This window comes from Nansenia antarctica (assembly GCF_963989245.1).
Source record: "Nansenia antarctica genome assembly, chromosome: 5".
Lineage (NCBI taxonomy): Eukaryota > Metazoa > Chordata > Actinopteri > Argentiniformes > Microstomatidae > Nansenia > Nansenia antarctica.
Window position 1 is genome coordinate 23349702 of NC_137690.1, and position 27712 is coordinate 23377413.

The 27712-nt window shown below is 40.0% G+C and overlaps 1 protein-coding gene across 1 annotated transcript; it reads left to right on the plus strand.

The window, feature by feature from the left end:
- On the plus strand, window positions 1-27712 carry LOC308158984 (sodium- and chloride-dependent GABA transporter ine). Its single transcript, XM_080532707.1, has 13 exons — window positions 1-672; window positions 8618-8752; window positions 16561-16771; window positions 16983-17115; window positions 17460-17594; window positions 17807-17910; window positions 18967-19091; window positions 20710-20822; window positions 22964-23104; window positions 23861-23960; window positions 24155-24255; window positions 24704-24874; window positions 25259-27712. The coding sequence occupies exons 1-13, from the start codon at window positions 417-419 to the stop codon at window positions 25370-25372; spliced, it is 1839 nt and encodes a 612-aa protein (XP_080388833.1). The 5' UTR covers window positions 1-416; the 3' UTR covers window positions 25373-27712.

Below are 27712 nucleotides of genomic sequence, written 5' to 3' on the forward strand. Positions count from 1 at the left end.
TTGTAGCTGGATGTAAGACTTTGAACTCAGAGATCAGGGCATTGCATGGGACGCTGGCGGTCATTGAATGAGGTATCACCTGGCTGATGCCTTATAGAACGAGCGCATAGATTGAAGTTTAAGTGAAATTATCGCTGTATTCTGCCATTGGTGTAGAGTAGACAATAGACGCACGTTTCTTATCTGTCTCATGCTTCGGGTTTGTAGAATGTACGGGATACAGTATTAGTTATGTATCCGAAAATAACGGTCCTTCCTCGACAACGCGTTTTGATTCGGTGCGTCTTTTTTTAACATTACCTGATACAGCTTTATGGGCTACCTAATATTGGCCTTATAACCTATATCTCAAGCTATATTGGCCTTATTTATAACCTGTATATAAATTACTATTTATATTTAGCCAAGACGTTACAATGGGAGTAGGGGCCGAAAATACAGCGTCGACCGCCAATATTTCCATTGACCATGAAACCTCCAAAGAGGAGACAAGTGTGGCTCTGAAATCACCCCTAAACGTAGATAGTATGATACCAAAGAAAGTGGAGCAAGCCACCGCAGAAAGGGGTACTTGGAGTCGCCGACTGGAGTTTACCCTCGCCTCAGTGGGGTATGCCGTGGGGCTGGGGAACGTTTGGAGGTTCCCTTACCTCTGCTACAGGAGCGGTGGAGGTAAGCACGTTTATTCACATACCATGAGTACAAGGCGTGAGCTTAGAATTATAAGGTTCTATCTCCGTTTAGGGTAGTTCAGAGATATTGAGCGTCAAGGTTTTGACATTCCATTATGTTTTGTGAGATGGAATCTTTGTATTTTATGAATTACTAGCTCAGAAATGTCAACATTTTAAAAATAACACCACACAGGCATTAATAAACACCTAATCAGATTATGTAAAAAACTCAATTTTGACCAAAAATGGAGATAGAACCTTATAATTCTAACGTCACGATGGTCCATTTCACATTGTCGGTACTACAGAGTGTGTGTCTGTAGTGTGTATAACTTATAATCTTGTTTCATAGTGCCTAAATGCAGGATAGGAAACATCGAGTAGGAAGTTTTTTTGTTATTTCTCGCGGAATCACATGCGACTAGACCTTAATGTACATTGAAACTACCACACTACCCATAGCACAGTTGTATTCAAGTTTGTCAACAGCATATAAGCGCCATCACGTGAAGACTGCAGTCTCACAAGCTTATATACATTTTTTTTTTTTACAGAATAAATAATGGCCTCACACATTAATTCAGTGTTGAGTGTTTTACCCTAGCCCTATAGATAGGTCTTTCAGAATAAAGATAATGCATTTTTAGGGCATTTTTTTTGGGGGGGGGTTCAGGGATTTTCAAGAACTACAGCTAAAACGCACTCTCACTGACTCTAAACATATTGTCGTTTGAATAAAACAATTAATTATTCCCAGTGACATCACAGGGTGTCATTTCCTTACGACCTTTTCTCTTATCTTTTTGACTGACAAAATGAAGACGACTGGAGCTTGTGGATTATAATTTTAATGAAAGGTTGAAAGCCAAATACCCTAAAGCAGGGATGGGCAAACGTTTTTTAGTTGTGGGCCAGATACAGAAAAATATCAGTCGCATGCCAAACAATATTAACCGCGGCAGTTGTCAACAAGTTTTTGGTTTAAACAAGAAAAGCATGTTTTTAGACCAGAGTGCCATCGAAAATTCAATTTTTAAAATCAAATTAGGCTAACTATAGAACACTACTGAACAGTTTAGGAGTTAAACAGCTAACCCATTGCATTTATGACAGGGTCTGATGAAAAAGTCCCCAAGTAGGGCAACATCATTTTTCAGATTTTTTCCAGATTATGAAAGAGCAGATTGTAAACTGTCATGAATGATCTGAAACAAGTTGAAGAAGATATGCATATTTGAATGTTGATACCTCCCAAATCAACAAACAGAGAAATTCACCCTCAGTATTCACAGCCACTTTTCACAGGTAGGTAATGGGTGGGGACAATAGCTGGTTAACTCCATCCCGACCACTCCCTCAAGATAACCATTCTCCCATTACACTACGGTCTGTCATTATCTACCTGTCATCTGTCAGTGGGGTTGTCAGCTAACCCTGAGGAAACTTGCAGGGCTGACATGTTTAAATTGCTTAAATAATAATAATAATAATAATAATAATAATAATAATTCAAGATTCATGATGTTTTATTGCCATGTGTGCCAAAAGTTTATTACATCCCATAAATAAAAAAAAGAAGAGGCAAGATACAATTGAGCAATACAATAATAGAATAGTACAAAATAATTATGTTGTGTCCGTGTGCAAGCATTAATCATTAGTCCATAATGCATCTAGTGGGACTTCGGTGTAGTTCCTTCCCATCTCATCTGGGCATCAAAGCTGTAATAAAAATGGATGACAGTGATTGCCCACTGTTACCAACACACCATTTTTACGAAATACTACTATGTTGATAAAATAGACTTGCTAATACAATGACAATGACAAATACCTGAAGTGCTGGTGACTGAAATACCTGAAGTGCTGGTGACTCACCTCGTCATTCTGTAACACAAATTTCAGGTCAGAGGTGTGGACACTTATTTTGTGCAGGCTTGCATGCTTTCCATAGACTCTCATGAACATAGTGTACTGTACTTGTTGAATTCATCCTGTACTGTAAGAAATAGGCTAGTGAAATCATTTCAACCACAGTATTATTCTACAGCAAATCTACAAATAAATGAATGAATAATTATTTTTGATCCTACGCTGTACCGTTCATTGCAAAAGCATTTACCTTTTCTATAATCTATTATATCTTTTAAGCCCCTTTCACACATAGTTCCCTGTAATTTCCATGGAATCCCAAGCTGTGTCGACCGGGCATTTTCGCTGTTCACACCTGAGCCAAATGCCGGGAGATTACCGTGTTGCCCTCTTTCACACATGTCGGCAATTCCCTGGTTGCATGATCTACTTTTATATGGTATGTGGCAGTCTCACATGCCTGTCTCTTGGCAGTGAATCAACTCGTATTACCAGTGCTTACCATCACCAAGATCACTCACTAACTAAAGCACTTGATTACCGTTGATATATACATACTATACTAGTCCAAAAGAACAGTATGGGAGAACTTGGTGATAAGCATAATACGAGTTAACTCAATTAGACATATTGCTATGCGCTCTGCGCTGCGGGCTCTCTGACTGCGCAATGCAGGACAGCTGAGAGAAGACGGTGTGTGTGCACTGCGTCTATATCACAAAATGTACATTTGATAAGTAAAAGTAAGTAAGTAAGTAATCTAGCTAACTATGATTGGAAACGAAGTAGTCTCCAGTACCAATTAAATTAAAGAAGATCTAGTTGTGTTTTCCTGCTGGTCTCGCTGCCTGGGTTTGAACAGACTTTGGGATCAACTACAATGTCTCCATAGGCATAGATACATTAGAACTTTGCATCCTTTGAAAAAAAATGGTGGGATGTAAGGATCTTGTAACTTTGCAAACAATAGCAGCATTTAAATAGTTTAGTTTATGTTCAACTGGAAAAGGTAGTAAGCACAGATTTTTCGTGTTTTGACTTTGCTGGGAGTTCGTTAAAAATGCCTTTCCACCAAAGAACCGTGGAGCCGGTGAGACAAATATATTGACTTTTATATGGACTTCATTCATATTTAATATTCATTGCATGTAGCGTGAGGCTGGACATCAACAAGTTGACTACCGTCCGCATTGACTTCACTGTAATGAACGTCTTCATAAGGGTAACGTTGCGGATAAGTCCAATGATTGCAATGTCCATACATTGAAGAACATGAACAAGCCCACTGTAGACAATTGACTATCATCCCCAAGCACACCCCATGTAGTGCCTTATGTCTTGTGCTGCAATGTCAGGAACCAAAGCCTAAGAATTTTATTCTCTTATACTTGTGTAATGTAACGTAACAATAAACTTGAAACATTCATGGCTTTTCTACAATGGATCTGGTTAGTTGACGAACTGTGTCTCCTTGTCCAAGTACTTGTCAATGACAATAAGGTTGAAATTCCACTTGCTTGCACACCGTTTTATAAATCTGAATGTTGGTGTGTGTAAATGTTCTTGCTTTGCGTACGTACGCAGGCTGTTTATGCCAGTTCTACGCAAAGCTTTATAAATGAGGCCCCAGGTGAGGTTGTTGGTGATGTGAACCTCCAGGAACCTGATGCTGTTTACCCTCTCTACAGCAGACCTGTTGATGGTGATGGGGTCTTGTGCCTGCCTCTTTTTCCTGAAGCCCACCACCAGCTCCTTGGTCTTGTCAGTGTTGAGAGCAAAGTTAGTGGTCTGGCTGTACTGAGCCAGATGGTCAACCTCACTTCTGTAGGCTGTCTCATTGCCGTCAGTAATCAGGCCATTCACTGTCGTTGGCGTGGCCTTGATTACCATGTTGGAGCTGTGAGTGGCCACGTAGTCGTGGGTATAGGGAGTAGAGGAGGGGGCTTAGTACACAGCCTTGGGGGGCTCTTGTGCTGATGGTCAGGGGGGCGGAGGTCTTAGAGCCCATCCTCACCACCTGTTTTGGTCCTTCAGGAAATCTAGGATCCAGTTGCATAGGCTGGGGTTGATGCCTAGGTCCCTGAGCTTGCTGCAGAGTCTGGAGGGGATTATTGTGTTGAATGCCGAGCTGTAGTCTACAAACAGCATCCTCACACAAGAGTTTCCCTTATCAAGGTGTGTGAGGGCTAGTGCTGTGGCAATGGCGTCATCTGTCGATCTCTTACCTCGGTAGGCAAATTGGTGGGGTCTACTAGGTCCTGCAGATCAGGATCTTAATGATCTTCTCAAAGCATTTGCATACTATGGAGGTGAGAGCAACACCGCCAGTCATTTAGGCATGTCACCTTACCCTTCTTCGGTCTCGGGATGATGACAGATGACGTGAAGCAGGAGGGCACTATGCCTGTGGAGAGTGAGAGGTTGAATATGATAGTAAAGATGCCAGTCAACTGCTCTGTGCACACTTTAAACACCCGGCCAGGGATTCCATCTGGTCCAGCAGCTTCGCCTATATTTATGCGCTTGAAAACCTCTAGCACATCTTCCACGGTGATGAACAGAGTTCCTTTTGTGTCGTCTGTGTAGTGGGTTCTCTCTAGGAGGTTAGTGTACAGTAGTGCTGTTCAAAGCGAGCATAGAAGCTGTTCAGCTCATCTGGTAGAGAGTCAGAGGTGTTGCATGTATCGCTGGGGCTCTCTTTGAGGTCAGAGATAGTGTGTAGGCCCTTCCACATGCTGCGTGGGTTATTGCTGCTTAGTTGTGCCTCTATGTCTTTGCTGTAGTCCTTTTTAGCTGCTTTAATGACTTTCCGAAGATCATAGTGGCCAGTTTTAATATTCAGTGGGTCACCACAATTAAATTCTTCTCCACTATTCTTTTCGCGCCTAGAGCTAGCTGAATTTCAGTGGTAATCCATGGCTTCCGGTTTGGAAACACCCGGACTGTTTTTGTGGGGACCACATCCTCTATGGCCTTCTCAATAAATCCCATTGTACCATACACAATCTTGTTTACGTCACTGCTATTTTCCGTTAAATCTTCGCACGGTATACAGGGCTGCATTTACACTGCAGGTCGTAATGCCTAGTTCTGATTTCATCGTGGACTTCAGGAGGAAAAAATCTGAGGTCCAGCCCCTGCTCGTCGATGGAGGGAGCGTGGAGAGAGTCTCAACCCTCCGATTCCTGGGGGTGCACATACAGGATGACCTGTCCTGGGAGATCAACACAGCAGCCATCATCAAGAAGGCACAACAGCGGCTCTACTTCCTGAGAGTCCTCAGGAAAGACCACATCGGACAGGAGATGCTTGTGACCTTCTACCGCTGCGCAGTGGAGAGCATCCTCACCTACTGCATCTGCGTGTGGTTCTCCAGCTGCACAGCCGCAGAGAGGAATGCGCTACAGAGAGTCGTGAGATCGGCCCAGAAGATCACCGGCGCCCCCCTCCCCTCTCTGGAAGAGCTGTACAACACACGCTGCCTCAGGAAGGCCTCCAAGATCTCCAGAGACCCATCCCACCCTGGGTACGAACACTTTGCTCGGCTGCCCTCGGACAGGCGGTTCAGGACCATGTTCGCAAGGACAAACAGACTGAAGCTCAGCTTCTACCCCAGGGCCATTCAGGCCCTGAACACAGCAAAGACCTAGGTTCTAGGCCCTGGACAATCTAGACAATTTGATGGCAGCTACTAGATTGAAATCAAGTGCAATACTGAAACACAACTGTGAACATTTCAAACCTGCAAACTGCGACACTTTAAACGAATGTGCAATAACACTATGTGCAATATGACAACCCTCGGGTACATAAGGTTCAGAGATAGGAAATGTTAGAATAGGTATAGCATAGCATAGAGTACAGCACAGTGTTTTATTTGTATAGTATAGTATAGTGGATAGTGTACATAGCCTTTATTTATGTAAACCAGCTCTTTTCCCTTCTTGTTTTTAGTATTTTTTTTTCCTAGCACCAGGGGAGCCCCCCCTCCCAAATTTCGTTGTTTGGTACTTGTACTATATCAATGACAAATAAAGACCATTCATTCATTCATTTAATGCCTATATCCGATTTTTTTTAACGCTCTACTTTTTATATTATAATATAAAGCCATTGCATTCCGAAGTATGTTCTCAAAATATCCGCAAAATATTTTGCACATTTTAAGGCGGAGAAGAAAGAGCACTTCACTGTTGAAGTGAGTGAAACTCATGCCAAACATCATCAAAATGCGAAGACCGTCATATTTTCAATTACGTGCAAATTGGAATTGAGAGTTATATGCAACCTGCCTGGTTAGATCGCAGTCGAAATGACACATATCCAATAGGCTAGGTGCACGATCTCCCTACTTGATTGATTAATCAGCTGTGCGGTAAACTGTTGGAACACACAGTGCACAGCTGATTAATCAATTAAACCAATAGAGTGAGACAGGATATGTTCATCCCAGTTGCCTTTCAGGAAGTAGGGAGATCGTGCACCTAGCCTATTCGTATCTCATTGAGTCCGGCATGAGATTGAGGCCTGAATCGGATCTGAGAATATCAGATTCAAAGTGCTTTTTTTCTGGTTACATATCCGATCTGTGCCACATGTGAGCAAAGAAATTCGGAATTGTGTCAAATGTCAATTCGTAAACGCAGCCTTAGTGTTGAAACTAAGAAGTCCAATGCACATACAGTGCAATTTATTTTTTATAGATTAGTTTATATTAGTTCCATTTCATTTAAAAAAGTAATGTCGGGCCACAGTGGGTGACCCATGGGCCGTAGTTTGCCCACCTCTGCCCTAAAGCATAACCACTGGCAACTCATTTAGAATAGGATTCATTTTAAGACATTGTTATGAACTGGACTCACTGAAAGTTCTGGGACTCACACGGCTACCCATCTATACCGCTATGCACCCCATTTGACCGGGCTCACACCTGAAATTAATTAATTGTTTAGTGCTAAAGAGGAACAATACATTCTACATTCTTCCTGTTTGGCAATGTGTTGTCAACCTTGTTCTTGCAGAGAAAAACTCGCTCTCTTTGATAACTTTTTCCAGTGTATGCAGTAAACATGGTGAAAAATGCAACTGGCACACCACCAGCCTATATTGCACATATGCAAATAGTGTCTCAGATATCATAGCCTGTCCACAATAAATATCACAATGACTAAGCAGTCTGTTTCAATGGCACCACATGGCTTTGTTATGGCTTACCTTGCTGTGGCTCTGGTATTTGGTACACATGATAGAATGATAACATAACAACACAACCATAGGACCTTAACTTGAAAGCAACAGGCAGGCACTGATGATCAAGCATAAATATTGGCAGATTTGGATCAACATTTTTTTTTTTACTCTCCCCAAATATAATTCAACTATAGTTTTCCAAAATAATTGCTTTGTTTAACAATTGTTTAGCTTCTGTTTTTCCTATATTCATCTTAAGCAACTACTTTCAGAAAAGTGTTTTATTTTTCATCATATGACCATTCCATATAATACAGGTTTTGTATTGTATTTGTTTGTGGTGGATGTTGTATGCCTGTGAACAGGTCACACTTGAAAATGAGCCCTTGGGGCTCAATGTGTTTTTTACCTGTATAAATAAAGGTTAAATAAATAAAATAAAATAAATATAATAGCTTGCTGGCTTGTGTTATCTCCTCCAGTTACTGAAATGCGCTAGTCTGTAAAAGGAGATGCTGTTTTACTAGTTGCCCATGTATGCTATGATATGGACCGGCATCGTGTGTTGCTTAGAGATATTATATTCATGGGCTGAGGCAGGGTAGAGTTCATTGTTATCTGTATGGAGAGTAACAGCTGCAAGGGTGTTTATCTTTGGCAGTAGTGTTTGTCATCTGATGTGTATTCTAACCAGGTCATTTACTGTATGTCTCCTTTAACCCATTGATCAATATGGGTAATCCTTTTCATGAGCATACAAGCAGATCAACAGATCCACACAGATCACACATTGGATAATTATGAACTGCAAATGAAGCGAGACTCTTCCTGTTACTAATTTTATTTACTTTTTTTTCCCTCCATCCCGCCCCCTTTTTTAGGTGCTTTTCTTGTTCCCTACCTAATCATGCTGTTTCTGTGTGGAATCCCACTGCTCTTCCTGGAATTTGCCATTGGGCAGTACACCCATCTGGGACCAGTACATGCCATGGCCAAAATCTGTCCCTTGTTAAAAGGTGAGTCACACCCACAAGCCAAGGTCTCACACATGAGGTGCAAAATCGCATGCAGGACTGGCTTGGTTTAGCTTCATTCAAGTTGTTTTGTTGTTTTTAGTCTACCTGGAACAGTCCAGCAAAGAGGCAATGTTTTAATATGAGTGCAAATACAGTGCAGAGGAAGATTGATAAACACACATATGCCCAGGTTGTTCAATTCTTAACAAGGCATACAGTTTGACAGCTTTCGGGTCTGGATGTACTCACTACTGTAAAAGAATCATACAAGTCATTCATCAGCTCCCACTGTTAACTATTCACAGTGCACCACTTGGGTGAGACGTAAGTAACGTTTAGTGTTCTTCACAAGAGAGACCTGTAAAAAAACAGATGTACTCCCTGCCCTTAACTTTCATGAAAGGGAATACATGAATTGCCCTGTAGGTATGTTTTAGGGACGGGCATTTAGAATTTTCGACTTTGCGTTAGTCACTCATCCTCTCTGCAATTTGTTTTGAGATTAGGTAACAGTATGTAGTACATCCTTTTAGGGAATGAGCACATCACCAAATATTTCCCGCTGTAAAGGTTTGTGCACCCGCTCTAAAGCTGTAGCTTTATAGCCTAACAATGAGCTAATTTCACCACTGACTGAACTTTGTGTCAACCAATACATAAAACGTATGTACATTGCAAAATCAATAGCAATTATTTAGAATTTACACTACAATGCAGGAAAAATATGATCTCTAGTTAAAGATCAAGTTTCAACGTCCGTTCGATTATTCAAGTACCCATGACCATACCTAGTTTGTTTACATCATTTTCAAGTCATCTGTCACCATTTCTGTTTTACAAATACACCTTGTTTCCAGAGTCAAAACATAATATGTTCTTTAGTAATCTAGTAGCATATTTATCAAGTATTGCAAGACATCTTTATTAGCACAGGTAAGGTTGTACATTTCCATATAGATCCATGCATTTTCTTTTGATAGTTGCACTATTAATCTTTGGTCCAATATAAACTCAGACTCATGTCAGAAATTATTGTGCTCTGTCTTGCATAGTTTTTCTCAAAAAAATCCACATGAAGAAACCTGGGATAGGGATAAGGGATAATGACACTAGAAATTGAATTACCATTACTGTACACATAACAATCATCTGTAGACCAACAAAGGGAATGAGATGAGGAGGCCATGCTGCCTGCAGAATATGGTGATTGGTTGTATACATTTTTGCTCCAGCCAAGATCCAAGCTTCCCAGAGTTTGCCTAATTTGCAAAAGTGCAAGAAAAAAAGAGGTAGTAATGATGTAATAATAATAATAATAATAATAATAATAATAAGTGTACATAATAATAATATTATATACAAATAATAATAATAATAAAACATTGCAGCTCAAAGTGCTCCAATCATTATATAATCATAATTTAATTATTTGGTCATGTAAGCTTATAGTCTTTATCATCAGATATATCAGGGCACTATAATACACAACTAAATTGATCTAACTATATTGTATCATAAAGCATGTGTACTAGTCTATTATCTTATGGTTCATCTGTAGTAGAAGTGTTTCCTACCGTGTACATATCCTTAAAAGACAATGATAATCATATTTGATAGATAGAGAGTTGGTTACAGTCATCACATGATTGACATGATTTTGGTTGTGACTCTGTAAAAGCACTCATTTGTCATTTTGCTGGACTGTGGTAATACACTGGTGCTCACACGATCCTAAATGCCACTTGTTTCTGCTTGTTTCATCAGTGATTTGTATTGTATTGAGTGTGATTGATTTGTTTTATTTTGTGAAATAAAATCTGTCTGTCTCAAAACCAAATGATTTCAGATGATCTGTTGATGGCTGAGATCTTGTACAAGGTTAACTTCAGATTATTCTGCCCTTATTTGTCTGGACTTTCTGCTTGGATTGAAAAATACTCTGGGCTGAAATAATGAAACATTAATTTGACAAAAAAGATCCCCCCACCCCCCGAATAAGAAACCAACTGTAATATAAATTTGAAATTAAATAATATGGATAATTTAGCATGTGTTCTTGATATCCACACAAACTCTCAGAATCAAAATGACAAATCAAATGATGTTGGTGAATCACTGCTCCTAGCAGATATCTTCAATGTAATGTGCTCTATTTCTCACCAATTTCATGTGGATGAGGATATAATGGTATGTTTCTAGGCTGTTAGTGGCAGGGCATTCCAAGGCTGGAATTCAGAACAACACAGATTAACTCAAGTGCACTGCGACTGACTTTTAGGCCACTCCTATCACAGATAGTTAATAACACATAACCACTTGTGTCCTTAAATTGGATTATCTTATAGTTGGTTGAAAATTAAACCCTCCTATAGAATGTTGTCATTCTCTTACAGTAATTGATATAAGTGGACACAACTGCAGTAACAATACATCTGGATTAACTCTTTATGGTGAAATGTGTGGATTTACAGAACACTAGCTGTCACTTTCCTCCATTTTAAGCAGTTCTATCTGACAAGAGCCTAGCCATCAACATACATTGACCTCTCTTTGGTTTGAATTAAAAAGGCATTCTTTCATCTGTTCTAACTGAAGACTTTTCTCCATAGTTTTTTATCTCCTCAAAGACAGAGATAGTCTACCCGGTCAAAACTTATGGGTCCGTCACTTGATTTATCGCTCATTTCAGCCTGGTTATGGCTCTGTGCTAAGCGAGGGCCAAAAGCAGGTAGTTCTTTCTGTATATTCTTTTTATTAATATTACTATGCTACATGGTACAGTAACTGTGATATTTATGTCATTAGTCCAGAAAATGCCCATAAGTTTTTCCTCTGCTCATCAAATCACTATACTGTATGCACTATGGACTCATGTCCTACAGTATAATTACTCCTAGTAAATGAATTTATCATTGTAAAACTCTGTTCCTCATTCCTCTCCTTGGGCCATCATTACATATTAATTATTGCATGATATAGGTTGTGTACTGAATATTTGAAATAGCTTAATTTTGTAATGGTGATTTTCATGTTATCGATCAAACCTCCTGAATGCATCAATTTTGGTCTTCTACCAAACTCACTTTTTAAAGAAGTGAATATTTCTAGCTAGCTTTCATGTTTCATGGTTGTCCTTCTAGTTTCACTCATTATTCAATTATTCTCTTCTTGCAAGGAATGCATTATTTCATACAAATGCCCCCTGGGTTTTGAAGCAAAGTGTCCCATGATAGAGTAAGCTTTTCTTTCATTTTATTTATATTTTGAGAGGCATCATCTGATGTTTTGGCTGATTGTCTCCTAAAGTTCTTGAAATCCGTCTCCTAATCCATCAGAGATTGTGAAGGAAAAGCTTTAGTGGGGTGTTAACTCTGCTCTTGACTACATATGGGTGAACAAGGCACAGCTTGTCTTACCTTGTGGATGGTTAACAACTGTTGAAAAAGCCTGTATGTGTATGCTTTTTTCCCTCTTGTGTGTGTGTTTATACAGTATATTTCTGTGTGAGGGTTTTGCATATTTGTGTGTGAATCTGTATAGACAATACTACAGTAATATGTAATATGGCAAGTTACTGAGCTTTCATTTCGTTTTGAACCCTCATCACACAATAGACTATTAATACACTATATGAACAAAAGTATGTGGACACAATTATCGTCTGGGACTGTTTTCATGGTTTGGGCTAGGCTCCTTAGTTCCAGTAAGAAGGTAAATCTTAGTGCTACAGCATACAATGCGATTCTAGAGTACAGTTTGGGGAAGGCCCTTTCCAGTTTCAACATGACAATGCCCCCATACACAAAGTGAGGTCCATAATGACATGGTTTGCAGAGTTTGTTCTGGTAGAACTTGACTGGCCTGCACACAGAGCTCTGACCTCAACCTCATCGAACACCTTTGGGAAGATTTGGAACGCAGACTGCGAGCCAGTCCTTCTCGCCCAACATCAGTGCCCGACCTCATTAATGCTTGTGGCTGAATGAAAGCAAATCCCTGCACCACCATATTCTAAAATCTAATTAGTAGAAAGTCTTCCCAGAAGAGTGGAAGCTCTTATAGCAGCAAAGGTGGGACCAACTCCATCTTAATGCCCATGGTTTTGGTATGAGAAGTTCAACATGCACATATGGGTGTGATGTACGGGTGTCCCAATACTTTTGTCCATATAGGACAGTGTTGAATGTGAATTCATTATTTGGTACCTTCTACTTTGAGTGTAATTGCTTCTCATAATAATTTAGTAATATAATGCATAATAAAGCATTTGGGATTATTTGCACCACTCACATTTGTTTGAAATAGTTAATAGAGTATGAATGCAAGTTTTTATTTAAATTGCTAATTTTGTTGATGTATCAGAGGTATGCCAGGCATACCCAATGACTCAGCCATAGGGATGGGAATTGATAAGATGTCATTGATACCGATTCCATTATCGATTCTGCTTATCGGTTTGATTCTTTATCATTTCCCTTATCGATTCCTGATAAATTTTCTGTGTGGAAAAAACGTAGGTCTACACAGGTTTTCAGCATCAACACAGCTGTTTTATTATCTCGTGTCTCTGAACACAGTATATAATATCTGAACATAACATTTGAACATAAATAAAAAAGAAATAAAAATAATAATATTTCCTTAATTCATGAAAAATATGATAAAATATTGTTATCTTATAGTGATCTATTACTTCACGCTTTTATTTTGAATCCGCGAAACTTTCTTATTGTCTAAACGTGCTGGTTATTGTCGTTCAGAGAACACTACACTTTGACCAGTGAAAACCTGACTGTTTGAGAACGCAATGCTTAATTTACTTTAATAATAACTACAGGTCCAAAACTTGTTCTTGAACATTAGGCAAGCATGATTTACGCTATGGGCATGACTCCTTGTTGCAAGTTTCAGAGTTTGACTCACAAGCAACTGTCAGCGCATGCGCAAAACATGCCGGCATGATTCCGATGAATTAAAAAATGTGTTACCGGTTCTCAAATGGAACCGGTACTCAATTCCATCCCTACTCGGCCAGCATGACTTTGCAGTTTCACAGGTGCAGTAGCAGGAGTCACACACAGTGAAACTGTGGTCATGCAAAGATATGGGTTAATATTTGAATATAGGATAAATCACACTCTGTCTGCCACCAACTCAAACACAAACGCATTGATACTGTTTCTGTAGTGCTAAAAAATTACCAGCATTATGTTTTAATTATGATTAGATTCATAATCTTGTTATGCAAGACTGTAAGGCAAAACTGTTGTAATAGTTTTGTAAGTCATCAAAATCAGGTAATGACAATTACCGCTTGATTTTGATGACTTACAATACAATCAATACAATATCAAAGCCATAGCCTGTACGATTTCCTGGAAATCTTACAGGCTGTGGCTTTGATATTGATGCTGTACTAAAAGAAGCACAGTGTTCACACAATTACTTTCACTTAAAATATAAACACATAATGAAGCCATTGTTATAACCTTTTTAGTTCAAGATATGGACCACTCCCACTGAATGTGCTCAAGCTGACCTCACACAGCCTAGCTGTGCTGGGATGTTTTTGAACACTGCAGATTGAACATGATGTGACAGAGAGAACACTAACACCATTACGCCACTCTGAGGGTGTTTGGTGCACCAATAGAGCGGACAACCCTCCTAATTCGATGTATATAGAAAAACAGCGAGCACAGGGATGACAAAGGAAAGGGAGGCTTTAGGCACACCGCACGGAGTAGTTCTAACTGATCCCAGAGCTCAGTGTGGCCAGATTGGGCTCCATCAATGTGTTGACACAGAGGTGTTTTCCAGTCGGCCCACCCTCCATATTGTCAGTCTGGACAGTGGGTTAAGTGGAGCACAGCATTCCGGCAACCGTTCTATACTCACAATGCCAACATATCTAAAACATTTTGTGCACTGGCATGCAGAACGCTTGGAATTCTTTATTTTATGGCTTGAACTCACTGAAATTAGTTTGTCAAGATTCCCTTTGATTATGTAAATGTAGCTACATCATCAAGCCTATGAATTCAGAGGGCCAGTGGAAGCTTCATAAACAATCTTAAGAATGACACTGCTTCATAGGTTCTTATTTTAACTTCATGTTGTGAGAAGAGAAACATCACTGAACCAACACGTTACTATCTTACCAGTGGATCTGATTAGTAACTACTTTCGGAAAACCTCTCTTGTTAATGATTGATGTAGAGCTCAACTCTTATGGATGTTTTATGAGCCATTGCATCATGTTGGGACTCACAGTGTCCAACTGAGTGACACATGACCATGCACAGCAGAAGATCCAGGTCAAGTCTGTTTAGTGAAGTCATAGTGCAATAATCATACTAGGCTGTGCTCCATGGGGACTTGAGTCAGTTTGTGCTGTAGGCACTGTAAAGGACTGCTCCAATTTAAAAGACTTCATTATACTCACAGATGCCTTTAGCCATAGATGTACATGATCAGTAGAGGTTGGTGTGCCATATGACCCCTCTCTGGTTTCCACAAAAACAGAGTGGAATTTCCCGTTAGAAACAGTTGTCTTATATTCTCATGTGACCCAGTTCTATGCCCATACTGTCTTCTACTCCCCACCTCTGGCTTTGCCTTTCCAGGCAATAGGGCAGCCCTGTTTATTTCATTATGTAGTAAGCTCTCAGGACTTCTTTTCTTGGAGCCTCGGATTTGCAGGAAATTGTTTGTTGGACTGGCACAGAATATATGTGTACAAAACCCATCACACTGTAGCAGTTTCTCATGCTCTTTGGAGGCCTTGGTCTTTAGTGCAGACTTACTTTTAACCTCTGACTTTGAGGCTTAAGGCACACCTCATGGAGTAGTTCTAACTGATCCCAGAGCTCAGTGTGGCCAGATTGGGCTCCGTCAGTGTGTTGACACAGAGGTGTTTTCCAGTCGCCCACCCTCCATATTGTCAGTCGGGACAGTGGGTTAAGTGGTGCACAGCATTCCGCCATCCTTTCTATACTCACAATGCCAACATATCTAAAACATTTCGGGTACAGGCATGCAGAACTTTTGGAATTATTTTTTTATGAGGCACCCAATGGCTTGCCCTCACTGAAATGTGTTTGTCAAGATTCCCTTTGTTTCTGAGGTTACATTAATGTAGCTACATCATCAAGCCTCTCAATTCAGAGGGCCAGTGGAAGCATCATAGGGTGCATCCATAAATACGTTCTGAGAACGCCGGAGCACACCCAGGGTTATGCCCATACTTTATGCCAGTCTTCTACTCCCCACCTCTGGCTTTGCCTTTCCAGGCAATAGGGCAGCCCTGTTTATTTCATTATGTAGTAAGCTCCCAGGACTTATTTTCTTGGAGCCTTGGATTTGCAGGAAATTGTTTGTTGGACTGGCACAGAATATATGTGTACAAAATCCACCGCACAGTAGCAGGTTCTCATGCTCTTTGGAGGCCTTGGTCTTTAGTGCAGACTTACTTTTAACCTCCGACTTTGAATCATATCTTTATTTGCAAGAGCATATGTTCTTTTTCTTTTTGTCTATTTAGCATCAAAGAGACAAGGTAAGACAACAATGAATAAATGTACCCTACAGTCAGAACCTTACTTTGTCCACAGTTAAAAGGAAATGTCAGTGCTGACATTGTGATTGACACAGGCCTACCTTAACAGATCCACATACACTACCGAAGGAGGTCCACACATGTATACCAGACACCAGAGGAGAATGCAGTGCAGAAGCTACTGTTGGGCCAGCACCATAGTAGGAAGGTGTCTGACTTTGTTTCTTCTGCCCTTCCTGTCACTCTGCAGGTGTGGGCCTGGCCACAGTGGTCATCTCCTTTGTGCTATGCACCTACTACAACGTCCTCATGAGCTGGGCGCTCTACTACTTCTTCCACTCCTTCGGAGCCTCCCTCCCCTGGCAGTCCTGCAACAATACCTGGAATGCTGTAGGCAATTGTTCCAGCGGTTTCCCTGGCAACGCCACCCACCTACAATCTGCCAGCCAGCAGTTCTTTGAGTAAGAACCACTAATCTTCAATTAATCATATGTTTGAATGCCAATGGTCATTATTATGGTTGCAGTCACAGGACAAAGAGACCCGGGCATAGATCTCCATAATCGTATGGTGAGAGTGACAAGGAGGATGACGTTGAAGAGCAAATTGATGTTTATTGTTATGACGAGCTATTCATCCATGTTTTCATTCATCTTGTAATCTTTCTCTCAGTCACAGGCTTCTGGAGATAACCAATGGCATTGAGGAGGCCGGTGGCCTACGCTGGGAGCTCTTTGGCCTCCTTATCTTGGCCTGGGTCATTGTTTACTTTTGCATCTTCAGAGGCATCAAATCAACTGGGAAGGTCAAAGAGTATTATCCTCTTTACAATCACTGCTTATGGGTAGTCCTGACAGTATGGAGACAGTTAGTATAGGATAAGCCTAAGCATCACAGCACAGAATCTCTGTACTCACCAGTATACATTTATGCAGAGCTCCTGTTCTCACTTGTTTTTGAATGTCCATAATATTAGAGTTTGACATTGAGAGTTTGTAATTTTAAACGGCAGTATGACTGATCTTGAACAAATTCCTTTCCTTTGTCAAACTGAAATGCGAACCAATTGTTTTGCGTAAATTTACAGTACTTAACATTTTCACTGTTGTTAAACACACGCATTGTTTATCTTCACTATCTGTGCTGCAGGTTGTTTATTTCACAGCCACGTTCCCATACTTCATTTTGTTTGCCTTGCTGATCAACAATGTCCAGCTTCCTGGTGCCAAAGATGGCCTCCTCTTCTTCCTGAAACCCAACTGGAGCAAGCTGCTTGAAGTACAGGTGTGATCGTAGATTATGAATGATTAATACATCGGTTGGTGTCTTCTTTTATAGTGTGTGTACAGTATGACTGAATTGTTTGTTGTTTGTTGTGTGTGTGTGTGTGTGTGTGTGTGTGTGTGTGTGTGTGTGTGTGTGTGTGTGTGTGTGTGCGTGCGTGTGTGTGTGTGGGCATTTGTGTGTGTTTTCTTTTTCTGTTCAATTCACTGCAGGTATGGGTTAATGCTGCTGCTCAGGTCTTCAACTCCATAGGAATTGGATTCGGCACCATGATCTCCATGGCCAGTTACAACAAGTTCAATAACAACATCCTCAGGTTAGACAGTCTTTCCTCCCACTATTACATAGTGTTCTATGATGATGAGCAGTGTACTGCATGTCGCCTCACTAAGGACCAAAATACATGACATGCATACATAGCAGACAACATAGCAGACAACACATCCAGATAAAAGTTGTACATCATGCTTTGTACAGTCAGACAGGGTTATAACTACCATTGACCATTGGTCATGAAGTATTCCCTATGTTTATTATATATTTATAAAGTTATATTGTTGAATACTTATTTTCCACACTGTATTTCATATGGGAAGGTATACATCATTGGTCATACACTATGAATGTCCACCTGCTCATAGACTGCAAAATGTAAACATTACTGGAGTCACCCCACACATTTTGGCAACAGACAGCAATGTTACTATTGCTAGGGGAAAGTCAACACAGTTTTCTGGGGACAAGGTTAACTGGATATGTTTACTGTTAATTACCAGTCCGAACTGTCTGTTTCTTCTATAGCGTATTCAAATGGTCAGATGGCAGGTTTGTGATATATGCTCAATTCTATAATATATGTGTTTTTCAATAAGGACATTTCTCACTCTCCTGGGGAACATTTCTCCCTGAATCCATACATGGGTTGTGCGTATGATCCTGGTAAAACATGTACCCTGGTTCCTACAGTCAGTCAAACAGACATAGCACAAAACACAACAATGGTGTTACAAAAGATGTGTTGAAGGTATGTCTTAAATTCACAGAGGAAATGGTTGCCACACAAGTGTCTAGTTACTCATCTGAAGCAAACAAACATCACATGCTCAGCCATGGCCAGTTAGTTCTCAAAAATGTTCACCATAAAAGAAAATGGCTACTTTTAGGCCTTATAGGGCCGGTTTCAGAGACAAGGCTTAAGCCTAGTCCTGGACTAAATCACACTTTCAATATAAAATCTCCATTGAAGATGTTTTTTAGTCTAGGATTAGGCTTAAGCCTTGTCTGTGAAACCGGCCCATAGTGTTTTTTCTTTGTGAGCCACTTGACCATGAGAAATCCCATTATTCTGTTTGTTTTCTTTTTCTCCCTCCAGGGACACTTTGATTGTATCCATAGCTAACTCAGCCACCAGTATCCTAGCTGGCTTTGTGATATTCTCAGCCATTGGGTACATGGCTCACATCCACAACCTCCCTGTGGACAACATTGCCACAGATGGTAAGTACTTCCTGCTGTTTTGTTTGTGGTTTCTTTATCTTATGATTAACATAGAGCCTTTTCATTTCCTTAGTAGGTAAGTATTCTATTTTCAATAGAGGCTTATAGGCTTGTGAAGCGTCCCCTGTGTTCCAGCTTGTCATGATTTTAACATCAAACTTAAACTTCTTACATTTGAAAAGCCCATTTTAGTCTTTTCAAACGTTTGTTCTAGCCTTTTCCAGCAACACAGTGTCACCTCCTTCTCAAGGGTAAATAAGGACTTGGAGAAGGGTACAAAGAGATTCTGTTCTCTGTGAGATGCCAGAGTGGAAAACTACAGTGGATGGAGTTTGTTGATGCAGACAGAGTTCCCACTCAGTGTGAGACAGAGTCCATGTGGCTGGGTTGCATCACAGTGACCGATCTGTGTGACCCTGCCAATTATAATGCCACTGATGCCCTGGTTCACATAGCCAAATAGCTCATCTGAAGCTGTGACACAAAGTACTGTCCCACCACTCAGCATTTGGGAAACAGTGGCCTACTCTCTCTGGGTGGGGGTGGCTGGGTTGAGGCAGGGCTGCAAAAGTCTAAATGTGACAGCCCAGCTCCAAAATACACACGAGAACAACATGGAACTATAATTATATCACCACATGTATACTGTACATGTGTCAGTTATGTCATTGGTGGTTATTGTTTCTCTGAGGTAATTTCATGAATAATATATATTGTTTATACTGTAACTGGATGAAGTGAATTACCCAGCAAGCACAAAGACATTATAAAGACGTCGTGGTTGATTTGGCGATTTTTATGACGTCTTTTCCGAACGAAGCATAGTATGCACCCGGTGGCTAGCCGGCTACTGTAGCTGCTGTATTTGATCTATTGGTTTATAGAGTCAAAATACTTGACATTGACATGGCCTGAGTTTGAAAAGTGCTAAGTCATTTGGACTTCTACCACCACTAACAATGTTCCTCTCAAATCTAGCCCTCAGGTGTTATTTCAAATATTCATTTTGCATAGTATCAACCTTTGAGGAAAGAGAAGTCATTCACGTGCCAACCATTAACGCTGGGCACCTGTTCAGGGCTGGCCACAAACCACCTGTGGCTTAGATTCCAGCTTTGAAATAGACAGGTGTTGTCACAAGATACTCCCTCTTTGGCTGTCTTACAGACTGTCTAAGACTAACATCTGTTGACTGTAAATGCTGCATATTATAAGAACATTTTAATTATAAGATTTGTTTTAATATGATATCTGTGGGTGGTACTTTCTCAATAAGATAAAACAGACTCTGAAAAAGCATAATGTTTGTAAAATGAATTATTGTGAGCATCTTCAGGCCTCTATTGGATCCTTGGGTTGACTCACATAGCCCACTTCATGCCTAACTTCAATGTGTTTTTTTAGGTACATTTACAGATTAGGTCAACCACATCAATTATTGATGCCTTTTGTGGATGGAAAAAGTATCCTATGTTCCTTGTTTTGTTCTTTAACACTTCTGCTTCCTTCTTCAGGTTAAGATAACCACTGGTGTCATTTATCTGCCATTGTCACCTTGTCCCTTCCGTGTGTGTGTGTGCTTAAAAGTTCAAAAGAAAGGTTGTGTGTTGTGTTGCAGGTCCTGGCTTGGTGTTTGTTGTGTACCCTGAGGTGTTCTCCACGATGCCTGTATCCCAGCTGTGGGCCCCCCTGTTCTTCCTTATGCTCCTCTGCTTAGGACTGGACAGCCAGGTTAGAGACACACATTCAAACATCACACACACACACACACACACACACACACACACACACACACACACACACACACACACAGAATACACCATAATCAACTCACAGACAGAAACACTGTATTATACATATGTGACTGGGTCTGGTTAAAAAGTCTGGCAACATAATTTTTCTGTTTTTTTCCAGATTATGAAAGGGTAGATTGTAAGCTTTAAAATGTTGTGTCATACATTGAAATCTGAAACAAGTCGAAGAAGTCATGCATATTTGAATGTTGATACCCCCAAAATTACCACGGCGAGATATCCACCCTCAAAGGGAACATTAGCTGGTTAACTCCACCCCAACCACTCCCTCAAGAGAACCAATCCCTCAAGACAACCACTCCCCCATTACACTACCTGTCATTACCTACCTGTCATCTGTCAGTGGGGTTGTCAGCTAACCCTCAGGAAACAAACGTGCAGGGCTGACATGTTTAAATTGCTAAATAATAATAATAATAGTTCAAGATTCATGATTTTTTATTTCCATGTGTGCCAAAAGTTACATCCCATTATACAAGAGAATGATCATTATTATGGCTTCAGTTTCAGTCGATATTGCAGCAGCAAGAGAACACAAAATTGAAATGGAAAAAATTATAATGTTGTGTCCGTGTGTATGCATTTATCATTAGTCTATAAGCATCTAGTGGGACTTCGTGTAGTTTCTTCCCATCCCATATGGGCATCAAAACTGTAATAAAAACAGAATACAGTACATTTAAAGTGATTGCCCACTGTTACCAACACACCATTTTTACAAAATACTACTATATTGATAAAATAGAATTGCTAATACAATGACAATGGCAATGACAAATACCTGAAGTGCTGGTGACTCACATTAAGGTCTCATCTCTCAGAACCTAACAAAGCTAGCTAGCAAGCTAACAAGCTAAGCTGTGTGGCTAGCCTTGTAAATACGGACACAGCTTAGCATGTAACTCAGTACACTACTAGTTAACAGTTAACTAGTTAACAGCTTAGCATGTATGTTAGTACACTAGTTAATACTGACACAGCTTAGGATGTATGTCAGTACACTAGTTAACAAACTACCACGTTTGGCTATGCCGTGTCGGCAAGAAACATCCAAACTTGTACATACACACAGCTTAGTAAACAACCACTCACTTTTTTCTGTTATTGTTTATGGACAATGTACTGCATAACAAAGTGCAAAACTAGTTTTCTACTATTAATGGGACAATAACCTCCCCCACGGATACTAGTTGTTGTTGTTATGTCCTGTTGTGTACATGTCTCTGTGAAACTCAATAAAAATATTAACCAAAAAAACAAACACTCACTTAACCAAAAACAAAGCAGAATCAACGGAACTTTCTTTGTCCTTGATGGCAGCAGTCTTGTCAACAAACAGACACACGCAAACTCATGGCCAGGAAGTGGGTTGGGAGTCCCGAAAGCGACACACCCACTAAAAGATTATGAAATAAATAAGAATACTACACCCCCCCCCCCCCCCCCCAGGTTATTATAGGTATTTAGTGAATGTAAAACTGTTGGTTATGATATGGAGTGGGTTCTTCATCGCTTACATTTTCATCCTATGCCAAAAAACGGAAAACACATATTTTTCACAACAAGACTTGTTTGGACAAGGTTTCACAATTCCCGACATGAGGACCTTTTAATGAAACATGGTCACATATAGCTTGTGACAATGGTATTCACAATGTGACAATGGTAATATTACTTTGAGTCTAGTTTTTAATGTATTCGGTTTTTCCATATATTATTATTTACAATACTTTCTACTGTAATGTTTTTTGTGAGTTTGCCATTCAATATATTTTTGAGAGGTTTTGGTCAAACAACCCTATCATTACTCATGTGACTTATATTTGCGAGGTACAAATTGATTTACTTTTATAACATTCAGCACACTAAGGCTGTACGACAACTCGTCTGACTGTGAGAAAATGGAAAATGTGATCATTGGGCTAAGGAAGGGTTAGTTCATAGATTACAGACATGTTCTGTAAATGACAGATCTACTTCATTAGAATGTCCAGCACAAGGCAGGCACCTTTTTCCAACACCACCCTGACTGTTTAACTGTCCCTCTGTGTGCTGCAGTTTGCCATGGTGGAGGTGGCGGTGACATTCATCATGGATGGCTTTGGCCCCAAGGTTTTGCATGTCCTGAAGAGGCAGGAGCTGCTGGTATTGGCTGTGTGCGTCACTGGCTTTCTCCTGGGGATTCCTCACATCACCAAGGTAAATGATGATCAGATAACCCCTGTTATACATCTGTACATTACATACTGTACATACGCTACCTTAACTGTACATAGCTTTTAACTGTATATACTTCTAAACTACCATACTTACCATACTGTACCTATCAATCATTGTCATCTTTTTATATCATGTTCTTATATCACTATTTGCACTTCTGGTTAGATGCTAAACTTTATTTCGTTGTCTGGTACTTGTACTCTGCAATGACAATAAAGTTGAATCTAATCTAATTTAATCTAGCTTTGTGCTGAGGTGAAGACATTGCAATAAATGTGCAATGTGTGAGCAATAAACCCATTACAAACTCAGATGCAATACGTTTATTACAGTAAAGCTAACCAACTTTTCAGATGAAATTGAAGAAAGCAACGAGACCTCCTCACCTGGGTGCTACACATTAACTGTGAATCATCAACATTGTAGTTGCCACATTCCTTTCCTTCCTTTCCGTCAAATAACCGCTACCACTACATTTCACTGTGTAGTGAGCCTCCCAGCCTTTCCCATGCCTCTCTCCCAGACAAGTAAAGGCAGGATCTCCAGGGTTTGTGATATATATGGGCCGGTTTCACAGACAAGGCTTAAACCTAGTCCTGGACTAAATCACACTTTCAATGTAAAATCTCCATTGAAGATGTTTTTTAGTCTAGGATTAGGCTTAAGCCTTGTCTGTGAAACCGGCCAATAGAGTCTGGGCTAGGTGACCAGCTAATGCCCTGTCCCCTTCCCCAGGGGGGCATCTTTGTGTTCCAGCTGATGGACCACTACACTGCTGTGGTCTCCCTCATGTTCCTGGCCTTCTTTGAAGTCCTCGCTATATGCTGGATCTTTGGTAATATAGATACATGTCACCTTCTCCAACCCAATGATGACTGAGTCCAATAGTGGCTCTCTGTCCTGCTCTGTCTGGTCTTTGAGTACATGAGAGACGTTCCCTGGAAAACATGGAGGCATTGGTTGTGAATCTCTCTGAATGTATTTGTCTCAGTCTCTATGGTAAGTGCTTAATGCAAGGTTATTCTCCAGGACTAAGACGGATCTCCATTATGGTGAAAAAGATGCTGGGAAAGGAACCCAACTTGTATTTCCGCCTCTGCTGGACGGTGTTCGCCCCAGTACTAGTCCTGGTGAGTATCCCAGTCACTCTGCTGGACGGTGTTCGCCCCAGTACTCGTCCTGGTGAGTATCCCAGTCACGCTTGCACGCTCAGGATGAAGATTAGGACTAAGGTGATGAATAAGGTCATAGAGAGGATAATTGTAGTTACTAGTTTTGTGTTTGTTGTGGTTGTAGTTCTGTTATTACAGAATTATAGTAATAATAATAATAATCATAATCATAATCATAAGCATAATAATAATAATAATAATAATCATATATTATCATCGTACTTTGCAGTATAGCAGTACTTATTTGTCATAATACGAGTAGTGGTATGTATAGTGGTACAAACATTTGTAGACATTCATAAAGTTGGAAATACCAGTTTATGCCTCTATATTTGCCTCAGTTAAAAGCAAAAGTGCATTGAACTCTGTACTGTTGTGAGACTGTGTGCTTCCATTCTCCCTGCAGATCATGTTGATCTCCAGTATTGTCCAGTACACTCCAGCTCGCTATGGGAAAAATTACAAATACCCAGTGTGGGCAGAGGTGGTGGGCTGGGGCATCTCTCTGGTCTCCATAGTGTGGATCCCCCTGGGAGCCCTGCAAGAGATCTGCCGCAACAAGGGTTCACTGCTGCAGGTGAGCGTCACTACAGGAAACCAAACTATTACAGTACACGCATTCTTAGGTAAACATATCTGGAGTCAGCTTAACTGGTATCCATGGTATCCACACACACACACACACACACACACACACACACACGCACGCACGCACGTACGTACGTACGTACACGCACACACACACACACACACACACACACACACACACACACACACACACACACACACACATACACATACACGTACACATACACATACACACACACACACACACACACACACACACACACACATGATTAAAGGGTCCACATTTTTCTGTACTTAATTGCAATCCAGGCTCTCTCAGGTTGCATTGCACCTTGTGTAACCCTTTCTTATTTTTCTCCCCTACGTCCCCCAGAGGATAAAAACTGCTCTGACTCCCACCATAGAGATGGACCCTATCGACCATCTGCTAGAGAAACAGAGAGCAGACATCCCGGAGTCTGAGGCCTTGTTTATCACTTCCCCATGACAACCTCTCTCTTTGTGCGTGTGTGTGTGAGTGTGTGTATGTGTGAGTGTGTGTGTGTATGTGTGTGTGTGTGTATGTGTGAGTGTGTGTGTGTGTGTGTGTTTTATGTGTGTGTGTGTGTGTGTGTGTGTGTGTGTATGTGTGTATGTGTGTATGTGTGTATGTGTGTATGTGTGTGTGTGTGCGTGTGTGTGTGTGTGTGTGTGTGTGTGTGTATGTGCATAGAGACTATATGGGGATTTAGGGGTCTTGAATGAAGGGTGTTTAGTAGACTAGCGGTAAAGTCAGTGCAGATTCTGGCAGTGTAGATTAATAGATATATAGTATTTACCGTATATTTATTATTTGAATCACTGATACAACCACACCTAAGATATGAGAAGTTTCAATTCAATTAATTTGGCCTCTCCTACTAAACAAACACCATGACAGAGATGAAATGTTCTTGAGTGTTCTTTGAATGTTCTTTGAGTTTAAGGTTATTGACCTTATTGAGGTGCCAAGTCCTTGAAGCTCTTAAAGTTCCTTTTTAACATGTTTTACTGGTTTGGCCCTGGCCTTGGCTGTAGTTCATTAGCCCAGACAGTTTTTAGTTACATACTTTACTTCCACTTCAGCATTTTGTTACAGTGACAACAAACATGCAAATATGTATTACAGTGTAACAGTGACATTTCAGAGAGGTAATGCAGACAAATTCTTCAGAGTGGATATGTCATAATATCAGTTTGATATGAGTGTCTGCAAGGTGTTTTGGTCAAACCAGGTAAACATTTTGAAGAAGACAGCATCAAAATGTCATGAGACTAAGATGTGCTTTGAATGACTCTTTTTTTCCGTGTTCTAACTCTGTCCAGCGTCATCAACCAGTTCCTCTTTGCTTCTGACCAGAAATCTTTGATTGTATTTGATCTGAGAGTCAACTCCCACAACAAAATGTTTTCCTGGGTCCTGATGAAAATAAGGGATAGAGAGTATGCACACCATTGACTACTGAGCAACACATAACTAAATAAACACCACCCCCTTGTGGCTAGTTGAAGACTTTCTATGTGCTATCCATGGCTTCGGAGCTTCGAATTCAAAATTCTGTGTCTGATCTTGATCTGCCACAATCTGGTCCTCTCTTGTGTCTACTGTTTGTTTACAACAACTATAGAAGCTCAGCTTTACCAGTAGTGCCTTTTGTCATTGAGTGATCAGTTTGAAATGAATATGTATTAGATACAGTATATATACATTTACAATTTCCTTTTTTATAAAAAAATATTTGTTATATTTTGTGACATAGTGGAGATGTGCGCTATCTACCTCAATTGCTTTATCCCAAAATGTTATAATGATAATTGATCATTCATATTTGATGAAGAAAACAAAAACCTTATGTTCAGAGATGACATGGTCCCATGTTGCGTCAGGCAGTTTTGTTTATATGCTTGAATGTGAGAGCTTTTCCTTTTTTCTGATCCTACACAAAATCACACTGTAGCAGAGCTGTGTTTATTAAATTAATTATTTTGATATGAAAAACAAGATCACATTTGAATTGCATCAATGGGCTGTGTAGATATTCCATTGCACATTTTGAACAATTACAATTTTGACATATTGTCACAAATGAAAAATGTGTACTGTTTATGATTTTCAGTCATTGCACAGACTACACGTAGATCCACTCAGGATAAAAGATAATAATGTCTATAATCAACATTGTTTTTCTATGCAGTTGTATCATTTGTTGTATGATTTTGTATTACTCCACTGTAAACTATTTACTTCATTTACGTCTAGCAATAACCGCATCAAATTTCAGTTCACATGCTGTTGTGTAGTGAACCTCCTGGTAAAAACCCTGGTTTAAAGTTAAACATTTTTCTAAACCAATATCATGGTACTGGAAAAATCTCTGTTGTTGGCCTTTTAAATCATTAGGATTTGTTTGACAACGGCAGGCCTATGTCTTCAGTTTACTTTTAATACTTTTAGTACTTTTTTGTACTTTTAATCTGTATCATGAATTCAGTGCAAATATTTGAAATGTAATTTATTTAAAATATTCAGTTAATGCAAACATACAAGTAGATCCTAAACACACAAGTATAGTACTAGGGCTGCATTATTAGTTTGTTATGCTTTTTAAGGAAAAGTTAGGAATGTGTAAGCTCATATATGCATTAAGCTATAATGTTTGTCAATCTTAAAATGTATGTAAGAATTACACTTTCACATATGTATTTATCTTGTCAAGCTTTTTTTCTTTTTTTTCTTTAATTTACATGCCTCTTTTTCTGGCAATATTGTATTTGTGTCAATAAAGAACATGCATACTGGCAACTCTCA

Bases quoted from the DNA above. Each gene is read 5' to 3' on its own strand.
- LOC308158984 (XM_080532707.1), top strand. From the start codon at position 417: ATGGGAGTAGGGGCCGAAAATACAGCGTCGACCGCCAATATTTCCATT. The intron at 23,105-23,860 runs GTAAATGATGAT...CCCCTTCCCCAG, and splicing joins GGATTCCTCACATCACCAAG to GGGGGCATCTTTGTGTTCCA. The intron at 24,256-24,703 runs GTGAGTATCCCA...TTCTCCCTGCAG, and splicing joins TCGCCCCAGTACTAGTCCTG to ATCATGTTGATCTCCAGTAT.